The following is a 15,948-nucleotide window of genomic DNA, read 5'->3' on the forward strand; positions in this document are numbered from 1 at the left end:
ACCTAGGTTTCCATTGATAGATATATGGAGAAAGAAAATGTGATATATATCCACAATGGAATACTACTCAGCCACAAAAAATAATGAACTCTTGTCATTTATGGCAACATGGATGTGCCTGGAAGACATTAAATTAAGTGAAATAAGACAGGAAGACAAATATCTCATATGTGGGAGCTAATAAAAGTTGATCGCCCAGTAGAAAGGCTGGGAAAGGTAGGGAGCTAAGGGAGAGGTTGGTTAATCAACATAAGATTATAGCCAAATAGAAAAAATATTAATACGTTCTAGTAGTCTACAGCAGTGCTAGGTGTCTATAATTAACAATAACTTATTGTTTTCAAATAGCTAGAAGAGAGGAGCTCAAATGCTCTCATTACAAAGAAATGATAAATTTTTGCAGTGATGGATATGCTAATGACCCTTATTTGATCATTACACATTGTATATATGTATTAAAATAAAACTCTATACTCCATAAACATGTACAATAAATATGTGTCAAGTAAAAATAATAAAAATATGTATTAAAAAATGTAGTGTATGAATTAAGAAGTCCTGCAATTGTGAAATGCATGATTTCCATGACTTAGAAAAAAAAGTAGTAATTTCTTATATTGATTTTATGTTGAAGTGATAATACTTTGGACATATTAGGTTAAATTAAATATATCATTAAAATAAAAAAATATATGTTCAAGTAGAATTTATTTCAGGAATGTAAGGATTTTAAAAGCATTACATTAATGGTAAAGCCATTTTCATTAATATTACCTATTATTATTCAAAAATGTTTTACAGATTCTAGTAAACTAAAAACAAAGTTGTTATTAAAAAGAATGAATTTAGGGCAGAGCCCGTGGCGCACTCGGTAGAGTGCTGCGCTGGCAGCGTGGCGACGCTCCCGCCGCGGGTTCGGATCCTATATAGGACCGACCAGTGCACTCACTGGCTGAGTGCCGGTCACGAAAAAACGACAAAAAAAAAAAAAAAAGAATGAATTTATTTCTTTTTGCTACTGATATAATTGTATACTTAGAATATCGAAGACTAAACCCACTAGAGAACCCTCCACCAAGCAAACTAAAACAGGCCTTAAATCAAAATCAATAAAAAGTCCTGTCAAAATGAGGCAGAGAATTTGTTAAAGTGGTTACATAGAAGATAGTTTTACTATATATTATCTATAAACAAGTAAAAATTGATATGTGTAATATATTTCACTGACTGACAGCTATATAAAATTTAAGAATAAATTTAATAAAATGGTAAGAATTTCTAAAAGAAAATTGTGAAATCTTATTGAATTAGATCTTATTTTTTAATACATAATCCAGTAGTTCTTAACTCTGGATACATATGAGAACAGATAAAAATACAGAGGCTGGCTGGTTAGCTCAGTTGGCTAGAGCACAGTGTTACAACACCAAGGTCAAGGATTCAAGGGTTCTGATCACCATACTGGCAAGCTGCTAACACCCCCCCCTGAAAAAAACCAAAAGAAAACCCTACTAGAAACTCAGACTTCACTATAAGCAATTCTGATTTAATTGTTGTAGGGTAGGTCTGAAGCACTGAAATTTGGTTAAAATATTTCAGATGATTTTAATGTGCAGTAAGAATGAGAACTTCACAATGAAAATCTGAAATTATGTAAAAATTAATATAAAATTTACAGAAAGAGAAGAGTTAGAGCAAGTCTACAATTGCTTGCTATCTTTCCCAGGGAACACCGTGGAAAGAAAAGTGACCAGCTAGTGACAAACATTAGTGATCTACTCCTGGCAAAAACACTAAAGGTATTTTTTAGTGGGGTAGTTCCTATCTGTGGAGTGCTTTTAGCAGATATATGTAGTCTAAATTGCTTATGGCAAACAAATATTTCATCAATAGATTTACAGGCTATGGCTCTCTGGAAAATGTCATACAAGCTTTGTAACATCCAGGGTATGAAATGTAAATGCTTAATGACCAAAAGAGTTTCTTTCTGCTTAAGTGTTATATCATCACATATATTGTACAGGAACCTCCTATGTTAAATCTGAGCCAGAACTCGTACTAATACAGCAAGGACGGATCTCCATCCTTATGCCTTACTATTACTTATATCATTGAAATTATTAGTAAATCATGATACTAGTTACAATTTCTGATGCTTGTGAGCCAGATCTGGCAATCTAATCTTTGGGTTATCTCAAAAGCCCAACATCAAGTGTGCTGTAACTGAATAAAAATAGTCATATATTTTATATGGCAAAATAAATGTTCTCAAGTCGCATAACTTAGGTGGTATTTTAATTAAATGTAATAAGAATAGCTTATATAATAAATTTTACCAGTACTACCTTCTATTCATTTGAAGAAAATTATTTTCAAAAACATATTTCAAACAGATGATAGAGTTTTTATTCTAATCATATAACACAACTCATAAGAAAATCTAGGAAACTACTTATATAATCCAAAGGTTTAGTGGGACCTTCTTAAAACAGTAAAGAATACCTGAATTATGTAAAAAAAAGTTGATTAATCAGATCACATCAAAAACAACAACAACAAAACTTTTGTATGCTAAAGATCTCTTAAACAAAACCAACACATTGAAAAGATATTAGGAACAAATTGCAATATAGATGACAGACAAAGAATTAATATCTATAATTTACAAAACTTCTTACAGAATGTTAAGAAAAGATGACAGAAAATATACAAAAATGCTTTGAATAGACAATTCATAGAAAAAAATTCAAATGACTATATATATGTGTATATATGACTGAAAAGGATGCTCAAATTCAATAGAAGCTAGAAAAATGCCATTAAAGTAACAACAAACTTAATATCCATTAAACTAGCAAAAATCAAAAACAACCATAACACCCACTGCTAGTAAATGGAAGGGAGGGAAGTACCAACATTGTTGGTAGAAATGTAAATTGTTAAACATTTTTGGAATGTAATCTTATAATAGCTATTAAAATTTAAAAAGTCACATAATGTTTAACCCAGAAATCTCTTACCTGGGAGTCTATCCATAAAAATATAAGTACCAGTAAGAGAAATATATGTAAGGATGTTTATTGCAGTATTGTTTGAAGTGAGATAAAATTAGAAACAAAATGAAAGCCCATCAGTGAGAGAATAGCCTGTTTTTATGATTATAGAGCATAATTATATAATATTATATGTTTTATAATTATAGAATATGAAATAAATTACTGTAGAATGTTATGTGCCATTAAAAGAAATAAATTAGAGTTGTATCAGCTGACTTGGAAGTATTTCCTGAATGGGGAAAAGTTGAATGTTTCTCATCTAAGATCTGGAATCAGACAAGGATGCCTATTATCACAACTTCTGTTTGACATAACACTGGAAGTTCTACTCAGATCAATTAGGCAATAGAAAGAAATAAAGCGTATTCAAATTGAAAAAGAGGTGAAAGATTTCTACAATGAAAACTACGAAACACTACTGAAAGAAATTAAAGAGGATGCACACACAAAATGGAAAAACATCCCATGTTCATGGATTGGAAGAATTAATATTGTCAAAATGTCCATACTACCCAAAGCAACATACAGATTCAGAGCAATCCTTATCAAAATACCAATGACACTCTTCACAGAAACAGAAAAATAATCCTAACATTCATATGGAATAACAAAAGACCTTGAATAGCCAAAGCAATGTTGAGCAAAAAAATAAATAAAGCAGGAGGCATTACACTACCTGACTTCAAAATATACTATAAAGCTATGGTACTAGCTTTATAGTATATTTTATACCAAAATGTCATGGTACTAGCATAAAAACAGATGCATGGACCAAGGGAATAGAACAGAGAACCCAGAAAGAAATCCATGTACTTACAGCCAACTGATCTTTGACAAAGATACCAAAAACATTGGAAAGGACATTGTCTTTGATACATGGTGCTGAGAAAACTGGATATCCATGTGTGGAAGAAAGAAACTAGACCCCTATCTCTCACTGTATACAAAAATCAACTCAAAATGGATTTAAGACTTAAATGTAAGACCTGAAACTATAAAACCGCTAGAAAAAAACACAGGGGTAAAGCTCTAAGATGTAGGACCGGGCAGATTTTACAAATAAGACCTCAAAAGCACAGTCAACAAAAGAAAAAATAAACAATTGGGGTTATATCAAACTAAAAGGCTTCTGCACAGCAAAGGAAACAATAAACGGAGTGAAGAGACACCTGCAGAATGAGAGGAAATATTGCAAACTACATATCTGACAAGGGACTAATATCCAGAATACACAAGGAACTCAAACAACTCAATAGCAAAAAACCAAATAACCCAATTAAAAAATGGGCAAAGAAGCTGAATAGACATTTCTCAAAAGAAGATATACAAATGGCCAATGGGTATATGAAAAAATGCTCAACATCACTGAACATCAGGGAAATGCAAATCAAAACCACACTGAGATATCAACTCACCCCAGTTAGACTGGCTATTATCAAAAAGACAGAAAATAATATGTCAATGAGGATGCGGAGAAAGAGGAATCCTTATACACTATTGGTAGGCTTGTAATTTAGCACAGCCATTATGGAAGGCAGTATGGAGATTTCTCATACAACTGCAGATAAGACTACCATACGACCCAGCAATCCCAATACTGGGTCTATACAAAGAGGAATGGAAATTATCAAGTCGAATGGATACCTGTACACCCATGTTTATGTCAGCTCTATTCACAATAGCTGAGATATAAAACCAACTTAAATGTCCATCAACAGAAGATTGGATAAGGAAATGTGGTGTATATACATGCAAGCAAATACTACTCAGACATAAAAAAGAACGAAATTCTGCCATTTGCAGTAGCATGGATGAGCTTGGAGAAAATTACGTTAGGTGAAGTAAGCCATGCACAGGAAGAGAAATACCTCATTTTATCATTCATATGTGGGAGCTAAGAAAACAAAACCAAAAACAAACAAATAAACAAATAATAGTAAGTTGAACTGTAAAAAGAAGAGAGAACTGTGGTTACTAAGGGTAGGAAAGGGTAGTGGGGAGGGGCATAGTGAGAGGCTGGTTAATGGACTCAAAATTACAGCTAGATAGAAAAAATACATTCTGTTGGTGTGCAGTTGACCCAGGAATCTATCATCAACGATGATTTACTGCATGTTATTGAACAGCTAGAAGAGAGATGATCAAATGCTCATATCACAAAGAAATGATTAAGTTTTGCAATGACTAATATGCTAATTACCCTGATTAGATCATCAAACATTGTACACAGATACTGAAATATAATTCTGTACCCCATAAATATGTGCAATCAATATTTTTCAAAAAAGCTAATAATAAAAGAGGAATAAATTAGAGTTGAATCAGTCTACAACTGATATGACTTGGAGGTATTTTCATGAGATAGCAAATGAGAAACATTAACTGTGTATAATTTAATATTATTTTTCTACATTAAATTATGCACATATATATGTGTGGAGGTATATATACATGTGTGTGTATGTGTATACATGCAAATATAATTATATTAGCATAGAGAAAAATGTGGAAGTTTATACACATGGGTAATGAATAATGGGATTCTTAAAGTACTGATGTAGCAGGGAGATAGTAGGAATGGAGCAGTAAATTAAAAAGTAAAAAATCTTTAAAATACTGCACTAAAAAATATCCTTATAGAAAAAGAACATGCGTTGTAACTTCACTTATGTAAAATCTGTGTGTACATTTGTGTGTGTGTGGTATATGCACCATCAGGAAACATGATTCCCAACTTAAAAAAATATTTTATCAGGCTATTTTTTGTAAGTCTGTAAAGTGAGAAAAATATATATGATATACAACAAATATGATTGCCAAGATCATGTTATATGTGGGCTTATCTCTGGATGAAAAGATCTAAGATAATTTTCAATTACTTTAAACAAATTTTTATATACTCTTTGATAATTTATAATGATTCTATAATTTAAATTTTTAAAAAGTTAAGTCCTTTTAATGTTTCCTTTAACTTTGCTTCAGTGATTGGTCAAGTCATTTCCTTCTCTTTAAGAATTGCCAGTATAAAAGCCATAATCTCATGGCAACAATTCATTAATGTTTAATAAGAAATATAAAGACATTTTTGGATCACAATTTTGTATGCTAAAATGAATGAGAATAAAAGGAAAAGTAATAAAGCAATGTATTGATTTAAAATTCCACTTAATGCTCTTCTCATGTTTAAGAATGACGGCATACAATTGATATGTAACCATAGTCCTTTCTTCATTGGGTGTGATGGAATGCTTCCCTGCTTTTCATTTTTTGATTATCATCATTGAGAACCCTGAAAGAGCCAATTCCTGGAGATGGAACCTAAGTGGCTAACTGGGTCTAAATTTTTAGTGGAGTCAAGTAGCGATTTGCTGATTAGAGGTTACACACCTACACTATCTAAGGCTTTTCATGGGCTGCATTTCCCCTGCCTGTGTTGCCTGTAACTGCTGTGAGAGATCACCTTAACTTAAGCAACAGACTGCTACCTGTGAAATGTTAACTGGCCACAACCCAGAAAGCCAGAATCCCTCTTTTGAATAACAAGCCAATCCAATCAGAACTGGACAAGCTAAGATTCTTCTTTTGCATAGACAGACCTAAAAGGGAATCTGGTTGGTAACTTTGGCTATTTAAGACAATCCCTCTTTGTTCTGGCAGAGCACACTTTTGTTTTGTACTTTTTTTTGTTTTTTGTACTTTTGTTTTGTTTTGTTATGGCTGCCGTTTTCCCGGTTTGCAAACTGCTCACTGAAATAAAGTCTCCTTTTATCTTCACAATTCTTTCAGTGAATTTTGCCAATACCATTATCCACATGCCTCCACTATGCCTTTACATGAAGAATGTCTCCATCTCTGGTTATTTTACTCTAGTCCAGCCTATACACTTGGTTTCCCTTTGACCAGTCCTGCTTGTGAAATTTTGCACCAGGTATTAGTTTTTCTGGTATTATCTCCTCTCCGTTCTCCCAGTATCTGATCAAAGGGATTTGATTTATTATAATCCTCTGACGTCAGTGCTGGTGTTACCCGAATAGCTCATAAATAAAAGCAGATGAAATTAGAGTTAGGCTCTGGGCTAAAGCATCTTGGAAAACACTACTAAGACTCCATTTTCCTAGCTTCCACACCTTGTGTTTCACAGAATAGAACTAGATGATGGCTAGAGATGGACTTCTATGATTCAAATGAAATAATTATACCTATGTGGAGTGAATCTATGGCTTATCTTGTTGGTAAGTGTTCCTAACCACGGACATGCTTTAGCTCAGTGTGGGTTGCAGAGCATACTGATCTAAGATTGTAGTAAAGGGGGCAGAATGAACTATGGCATATATGGACATCATTTAGCATAGCTCTGGAGTGTTAAAAATGCACCATTACAGGTGATAGACCCTTCTCCCTGATAAGGAAGGTTCTTATCAGATGGTCGATCCCTAAGGTGAGTGTAGAGTTCTGCTGGGGGTGGCTCACCTGGCCAGTAGGAGCCCAAGATGCAAAGTAAAATAGGTTTGTTAGGCATAAAAGTTGTAATGCTTATATATTTTTCCCAACCACACTCATCCACATGAATAGCAATATGTCTAAACCAAGAAAAACAACTAAAATATATCTAAACTTCTTGAGCTATAGCTGCCTATATGTTAATTTGGGTTGGATGAACTATTTCTGCTTACTTTCACCGTTAAAAAAAAAAAAGAAATCTGATATATTTGCTGGGACATTTATATATCCACTTATATATAAATTTTTAGTCCACTGGATATGTCTTCCACTGAAGAAAATGTTGGGTTTTTATTTTGGGGGAAATTTTGGGTGGTTTGATTCCATTAATTTTGAGAAATGCTGAGTTACTCCTGTATTTGAATTTAAAGAGACTTGAATCACATTTCCGAAGAATATTTTATAACTGAACTTTGATGATCTCTCGCTATTTTTAAATCATTGGCTTACCCTGTTGCGTGGATTATTAAGCGATCTGAAACTGAATTGAGTTTGAATTAGTCCTGTGTTCTTACCACTCCAAAGAAAAGATTTTGAAACCTTTAACTTAAGAAATTTTACTCTAGGGTCCTGCTTGAATAAGACCATTATTTTAAGGAGTTAAAAAACAATTTGAGAAATCACTTCCAACTTCCTACGACTGTAAGAGGAACATTAGAAATAAACAGAGAAACTGAAGCACAGAAACGTGATCACTGCCATAGCATGATATTTGTACAATGAATATGTGAAGCCCCAGGCCATGCTGTCATTATTTCCCTTGACTTAGGAACTGCTAAAGGTCAGGTCCCACAGCTGAAGAACTCACTTTGCACGGAAGCAGCATGATGCCAGCTGTAAATAAGTCGTTCTTGATGATGGTTGGAGACCAGGATGAAGTGACCATCGTCACTTGTGAAAGATGACTGAACACGTATCATTTGTGACCTGAAAACACCAGATGCCTGTCTTAAGCTTGATATTGTTCATGTCAGGGGGCTTCAGATGATATCTATTATTCTTTGTGATATTTTGAGAACTTTAGGGTAAGTATCCCTGGTGTAAAACAAAAAGGGCAGGCGAACATTGCCCTTTGTTAAGCACCTATTGTTTAGATGCTGGCTATGGTAGTTAATCATAAGTGACAAGTTTGTGTGTTAATAGTAGACTCCTTGTCAGTGCAAAATTTTACTACCTACTCAGTTTGTGCAGAGCCAGCTAATTCCCATCAACAAATCAACATGCAGATGAAAACATCCTTTCAAGTGCATTGTGCAAAACTATTACTTTAATTCAACTCCTAAATGATAACTAGGTATTTACTTACAGAAAACCAAAACATGTCACCAGTCCTGTGGATCATTATTATTTAAATGTAGGTTTTTTGCTAATCTTTATGCCCCCTTTTAAATATGTGAAGGACTAGTCAGTTAAGAAGACATCATATTTTTTAATAATTTTATTATAGTTCTATGATATGCTGATCAGTCAAGATTTTTTCATTGACCATATTTGCCAATTTCAGTCATAAAGGATAATTAGTGAAAGGTAAGGGGAATAAAAACAACATGGTGAAGACAAGACATGGTATTTTGTAAATATTGCTTTGATATTCATATTTTTTGATGGGGTTTATTGTCACAAGGATTGTTTTGATCTCAGTTGCTGAATTAAATATAACTGAAAGAGCTAGCTCGCCATTGCATTTCACTATGGTGTGTCAAAACACTCTATGATCTGAATATGAAGGTCTGGCACAGATGAAGCCATTTAAATGAGTGTAGAGAATGGGTGTAAGAAAGTTTTTCATAGAGTTAGATCGTGAACGCAGAGATGAAGTCAGTGTTAGTAGTGGAGGCTACTCTGACAGATAACGAAGAAACTAGGAAAGAGTTGTGAGAGTAAAGGAAATCAAATTTTCATTAAAATGCTCCTTGGAAATCACATCAGTCCCCAGAAATAAGAATTTCTATTAAACAGTATTCCATTCTTTATTATTTTCTTTTCCAGTTTGACTGGCTTTTTCTCATGGGTCCGTTACAAATGCATGCTATGTCACTGAAAGCCCCACTGTGATTTTAAATATTTTTAGGCTGCTAAACTGACTCTTAATTTAAATCTCCAAAAATTCTCTCCATCTTCAGCTCCACTCCTATCCTACACCTCTGCCTTTCTTAGGAATTATCTAGTCTCTGCTTGATCTAGGAGACTGGACAATGTAGTTCAAGTTCTGTCAAGTTTTCTTCCCTATCCCTGGAAACCAATGGCTTCACCCTTTCTCTTTTCTTCCTTGCCTCTCTTTGAGAAATAGTTACCTATCCACCCTGCTGAAGATTTATCCTTCTTCCTCGGCTCTTATTTCAACAACTTTCTATGTTTGTCTTTTAAAATTTCCTCCATTAATCCACCAGACTGAAAAATACTGTTATTTTCCTTTCTTCCTACCATAAATTAAACAAAGTTATTTCTGGATTATCTACTTCTGCCTTGTACTGTCCCTCAAACTTGTCTGTACTCTTGTCCTTGTCTTTACCTGAAATGGTCTCCCTTGGCTCTCTGCCATCAACAGTTCTACTGCCCACCCAGTCCAGTGGTTTTTGAAGAACACTCCAGCAGGAGCAGATGTTCCAGAAAGAAGGCTCAGAGGCTCACCCCAGGGAATGAGGGGTGGACAGCAGATGGGTTAGAAAGATAGGTTAGAATCTCCATCCTCAAGCAGAAAAGCCCCTATAATAATTGTTTGACACATTTAGCATATTTGAGTTCTGGTGAAAATGACAAGTTTAATGAAATTGCAGAGAGGTTAAGTGACTTGTCCAAGATTAGTGGCAGATTGAGAGCTAGTGCTTGGGTCTTCTGAATCCCTATTCTGTATTTTTTTTTTTTTTTTAATTATTCAGGCATTACTTTGTGGAGGTGGGGAATGGTATTTTTAGGTAAGGTATAAATTGTCCATTAACTGTTCATAATGGATTTTCTTCCATGCCAGGATAATATAAAATATGGAGTGGTTTCTGTCCTAAATAGTTTATTTCCCTATATCAAGAATGATATTGGATCATGATTACTGGAGATTTTTCATTCAAGCCAGGCTTTTGTGCATGATGTGAGGCCTCTTAACTCTACACTGACATGGAAGATGATATTCGTGATCTTGGTAGTGTTGTAACTAAAACAATGTTGGCTAACCTCAGAAAGTTTCAGACTGCATCAGAAGACAGCTCTGATTTGGAGAAATTCCTTGAGATGCCATCAGTCCTACTCTGAGAAGTTATTTCCTCATTCCTAACTAGTCAAATTTCTAGAAGTAGAAGGAAAAGGGTTTTCCAGAATTAACCTACACAAATCTCTTAGATAATATTTACTACTCCTAAGTCTGAAATCAGACTCAAAAAAACATGTTTCTTTCATTAGCTTGTCCTGGCTCTTTTCCTTTTGTACTCTGAACCATTTAGTTAAACTGAAAGGGAGTCCATAATGGTTCCCAGAATGCTTTCAGTTCTGGAACATTCTGGTAATAGCTTTTTCATAAAAAGATGCAGGGAATAAGAAATAAGGCTGTACTTTTTAGGTCCATTCTTTCCTATTTGTTGTGGTCTATCAAGCAATCAAATGTTTTAGGTCATGAAAAGTAATTTTAAGTCAATAAATACAGTGTAATTGGAAACCTTATACTTCATTTGGACATGGTTGAACAGTAAAAATGACCTGAAATGTTTCATGAGAAATTATATTTAAGGTTATAATTAAATGAAATAACATGAAATGCTGATGCAAAATACAAGTTTGATGTACTTTTATGTATCACAATACATAAATTTAAATTATTTTAAACCATACTGAATTACAATTTAGTTAGCAATAAACTAGGACAGATTTTAACATTGTGGTTTTAGAGGTAAAAAAAATTCACTTTGATTTTTCTTTTTTTTACCTCCCATTGTCTACGAGTACAGTTGCTTTTCTCTAATGAACTTTGTTTTGCATATTGTGCTTAGTAAGCAAGCATCTTCCATTTGCCGAGTTCTCAGAGTTATCTTGCACTTTGAGTTTTTACTCACTTTGCAGTCACAAGATGAGAAAAGTAGACACTGTGTACAAACAAGAAGTTCGTGCAAAGTCAAACTCTCAAAACCACATGCAAGACTCAGTGGCACATGGTTTAGAGCTCATACCCTCCAGGATCAAGTGATACAGGCATGCAGATGAGAGGAAAAAAAAGCACCTACATCATGAAAGTAGAAGATGATGAAAGAGAATGACATTTTCTTTATGACAATTATCTAATGCAAACCGTATACCCATAACCTTTACCAGAAGGGGGTAGAGGCAGAGAAGTGAATTTTTGTTTGGAGTAGGAAACTATATATATAAATATTATTCGAGGTCAAGTCATTGTTAAAGTTAAGGATTTCTGTTCTGTACTTGACCTCTTCCAGCTTATCTTCCCCAGTTTCTTGCTTTGTACTTCCTCTGCTGCATCATGCAAAAAAGATCAGCACTAACATTGGAAATCATTTAACAAGCTCTAAACCTGACAGATAACAAGGGTGTTCTCCACAATTTACACGAGAATTAAATTGGATATAAATACCTCCTGTTCTTACCGGTGGGTGTTGTGATTCCATTTATTAAGGTGTGAAGCAGACAAGAAAGAGATAAATCTTTCATAAGTACATTGTAAATAGGCAAGTGGTATATAAACCATATTCATAGGTAATAGAGTAAAACAATGAAAGGTAAATATTTGTCACAAAATAGACTATCGCAAAAGAAAATGTCACAAAACTAGATTTATATGGAGAAGGGACATAAAATAAATAATTGTTTTACTACTGTTGAAATAATCTGGCAGGATGGGACACCAAAACTGAGTGACACGTGTTTTGATTGAAAGTTCTTGACACTGCTTCAGCCAACCCAGCTGTAGAGATTTCCCAGTAGTTTCTGAATGCTGGTACCTTTGTTAAATAATAATACTATGAAAATATATAAAAATGACTAATGTGTAGGTGCTTTTTCTTGTGAGATTAAAGTGTTCCCTTGGGGAGATCAATTTATCAAATGATTTTTTCACAAGGAACTTTAGAATTAGAAATAACTCATGAAATTCAGCTACAGTTTTGTATAAAATGTGCTAATTTATTAGCTCTTTAAATTAAAATTTTTATAATGACATGTCCTTACTTCTCAAATCAATGACACATAGCTATAATAAACTTATCCATATATAAATATGTCTTTCAAATTGAGCAATATTTGCAATGCTTTCTGCACCATTACTGCTAATTTTGAACCTTTGTTTTTTGTTAGAATATTACTGGTCAAACAAAAAATGTCAATCTAAATTCTGCAGGCTTATGTGCACAAAAATTGTATTAAGTAAATGTGAATGATGTAATTTCTGAAGAATTCTTAGAAACCCAATTCTAGCTAGATAGGAAGGCACCATATTTTTACTCTTTTTTCTGTAGCTCTATGACATGTCATGGAATCTGAATTTGTGGTATAATTTATTTATCAGTCTCTACAGCTAAACTGTAAGGTAAAAGAATATAAGGCAATTCTAATAATAAAAAGAGCTCTTTTGACCATATTAATGGTATTTTGTTGATTTTTGAGCAGTGATGGGGGTGAGGGGGCTGTTTATGACAAGTGATTGTTGATGTTGAATTTGCTTAAAAGGTATGAAGGAATCCATATTTCCCCCTTGAAAGGAAAGATGCATTAAACCAGGTACAGTAAAAGGACACATAATCAATTTTTTAAAATATAAAAAAAATTTGTTCTTAAAAGAAACATGAGACTTCCTATCATAAAATGCCTATGACATACTTGGTTTCCCTAACCTCTCCTACAAATTTTCAAAATGTCCTATCCTTTAAAGTGTGTTAACCTTTGATTTCCATTTGGGGATATCATAATTATTACTGTTTACTTGTACATGGATCTGACTATTTTTTTGGGTGCTGGCAACCAGGTATGCAGTGAAAGCCCAAGTCCTAGCTAAAGCAATGCTCTTTCTAACCAGAAGTGGGTACTCTACTATATACAGTTATATCAGTTTGCATCATGTTATAATGCCTTTGCCGCACAGTATAACTAGATATAGCACCATGCAATGCCATGAACTGAGAATGAGAGACTATCTCCAGGGGAGAAAATAAACATCTGAGAGAAGAAAACAAAAGCAAGGAGTTAAAAGCTGGTGAGACTGGATTTACCATTTTGGCTATAGCTATAATGCCTGTGGCATTTCCTTTTTGGAAAACAGAAATACATACCATGTTCATATCAATGCCATTGGTGTAAGTCCATGCATGCTGGAAATATTCTTCAAGCCGCTGCCTCAGAGGATTGGGGATTTGGTGAAAGCGAATGAACTCTTTTACTCGCAGCATCTGCATGTGGTACCTGGCAGTTCCCGAGTATAGTCTTTGGATAATTGCAGACACATTCCCAAAAATGCTTGCATACATTAGTGCTGAATTGGATAAAAAACAAAGTTATGGCGGAACACTGGATTTGGGCATTTTATGTCAAAATATCAAGTATGTAGATTTTGACAATCTCAATCCAGTGGTGAGGATTTATCACTGGCCCATGAGGAAAAAAGAAGTTAAACTAATAATGCTTTAAATTTTATAATTTTAATGATAAAGCTGGAGGAAAAGTCCCCAAATTCAGTAAAAAAAAAGTCCCCAAATTACTAAAGTAAAAATTCAGATTGTTTATAATATCAGCTTGTAACAAGGAGTGGACTAAAGATAAAATGCATTCAGAATACACCATTTTGTTTGTAATAAGAAGGTATGTCATGGATCACCATAAATGTTTTCTTTAAAAAATTCTCATGAGACAAAAACATCTTTAAGAGATTCTAATACACTTCTGAATTGGAGTTAACATATGAATTTTTAAATTATGACATCTCTGCCTCTCATTCTCAAATCTAACCTTGTAGCAATAACAATCTACTATAAATTTTAAGATTATTTTCAATTTACTGGATTTGCTAAGGGATAATCATTTGTTTTAAGGAAGCCATAGTTTCCTTAGAGTGTTAATTTGTATACAATTTTTAATTATTTTCAATTCATTTTTATAATATATTGCATAAGAAATGTATCTCTGGCTTGGAAAATGCACCTAGTTTTACTTTTGTAGGGAAAAATAGAAAACATTTTTGTTCTTTCATCAATGGGGGAAAAACTGCTGTGACATCTCTTGCTATATAGTTAATACTTAGGTAAAATATCCTTATTAGTGCTTCTTGTGCTAAATCTTTATGATTTAAAATAAGCTCTTTTAGGGTTTTTAAAATTTGTATCCAGTTTCTAATAGTTCTAAAAAGACATCCTATACTCTGTATAGAAAGTCACATTATGGAATATGGTCTGTGTATAGATCTTCCTGCATCTGTCAGAAACTTAGGGAGGAGGGAGCATATGTTTGAGACACTAAAACAGCAATATATGAAGCAGATGGGATAAGGAACAAGATCAACAACAAAAACAAAACAGCTTGAAGTGTTAGATTAAACTATATTCAATCAACACAATTTTTTCTTAGACACATTTTACAAACAATTGCCTCTCTACATCACTTAATCATTTTAGAAGTAGATTTTGACCAGATTCAGGCTTCGTTTAAACTAATGTTTTCCTGGGCATATGATTTCTTTTTCATCCCATCTTGTTCACTCATCTTATCTTATCCTATCCTATTGTATGTCAATGTTTCTTATCTTATCTTGCCTTCTCTTATCCTGTCTCTTCAGGCTTTGTTATCATCATCCTTGTTTACCATAAACGTCCCAAGTAAGAGAGTGACCAGGGAAAAAGGTGGCCCTTTGTTTTTACCTATTTAAGGGAACAAACTGGGGACATGTGATGGTTAACTTTATGTCAACTTTACTGGGCCATAGAATGCCCAGATATTTGGTTAAACATTATTTCTGGGTGTGTCTGTGAGGCTGTTCCTAGATGAGATTAACATTTGAATCAGCAGACAAATAAAGCAGATGTCCTCCCCACTGTGGATGCACCTCTTTCAATCCACTAAAGGCCTGAATACAACAAAAAGGTGAAGTAAAGGGAAACCCCCTCTCTCTCTTTTTGGGCTGGGACATCAGTCTTCTCCTGTGTTTGGGCTTGGACTGACACCATATCATTGGCTCTCCTGGGTCTCCAGGTTGCCAGCTGTAGATCTTGGGATGTCTCAGCTTCCATAATAACAGTGTAAGCAAATTCCTTATAATAAATCTCTTTATATCTATGTCTAATATCTGTCCATCTAATCTATCTATCTATCTATCTATCTATCTATCTATCTATCTATCTATCTATCTATCTATCTATCTATCTATCATCTATCTATCTATCTATCTATCTATCTATCTATCTATCTATCT

General features: G+C 33.9%; 1 protein-coding gene across 1 annotated transcript in view; it reads right to left on the reverse strand.

The window, feature by feature from the left end:
• The window catches only part of KCNH7 (potassium voltage-gated channel subfamily H member 7), a 491,077-nt gene that overhangs the window by 35,326 nt on the left and 439,803 nt on the right, over positions 1–15,948 (reverse strand). The window contains exon 9 of the mRNA XM_063105048.1: positions 13,820–14,019. Within this exon, the coding sequence (XP_062961118.1) occupies positions 13,820–14,019 (200 nt within the window). The remainder of the gene's footprint in view (positions 1–13,819; positions 14,020–15,948) is intronic.

This window comes from Cynocephalus volans, chromosome 1 (genome assembly GCF_027409185.1).
Source record: "Cynocephalus volans isolate mCynVol1 chromosome 1, mCynVol1.pri, whole genome shotgun sequence".
Lineage (NCBI taxonomy): Eukaryota > Metazoa > Chordata > Mammalia > Dermoptera > Cynocephalidae > Cynocephalus > Cynocephalus volans.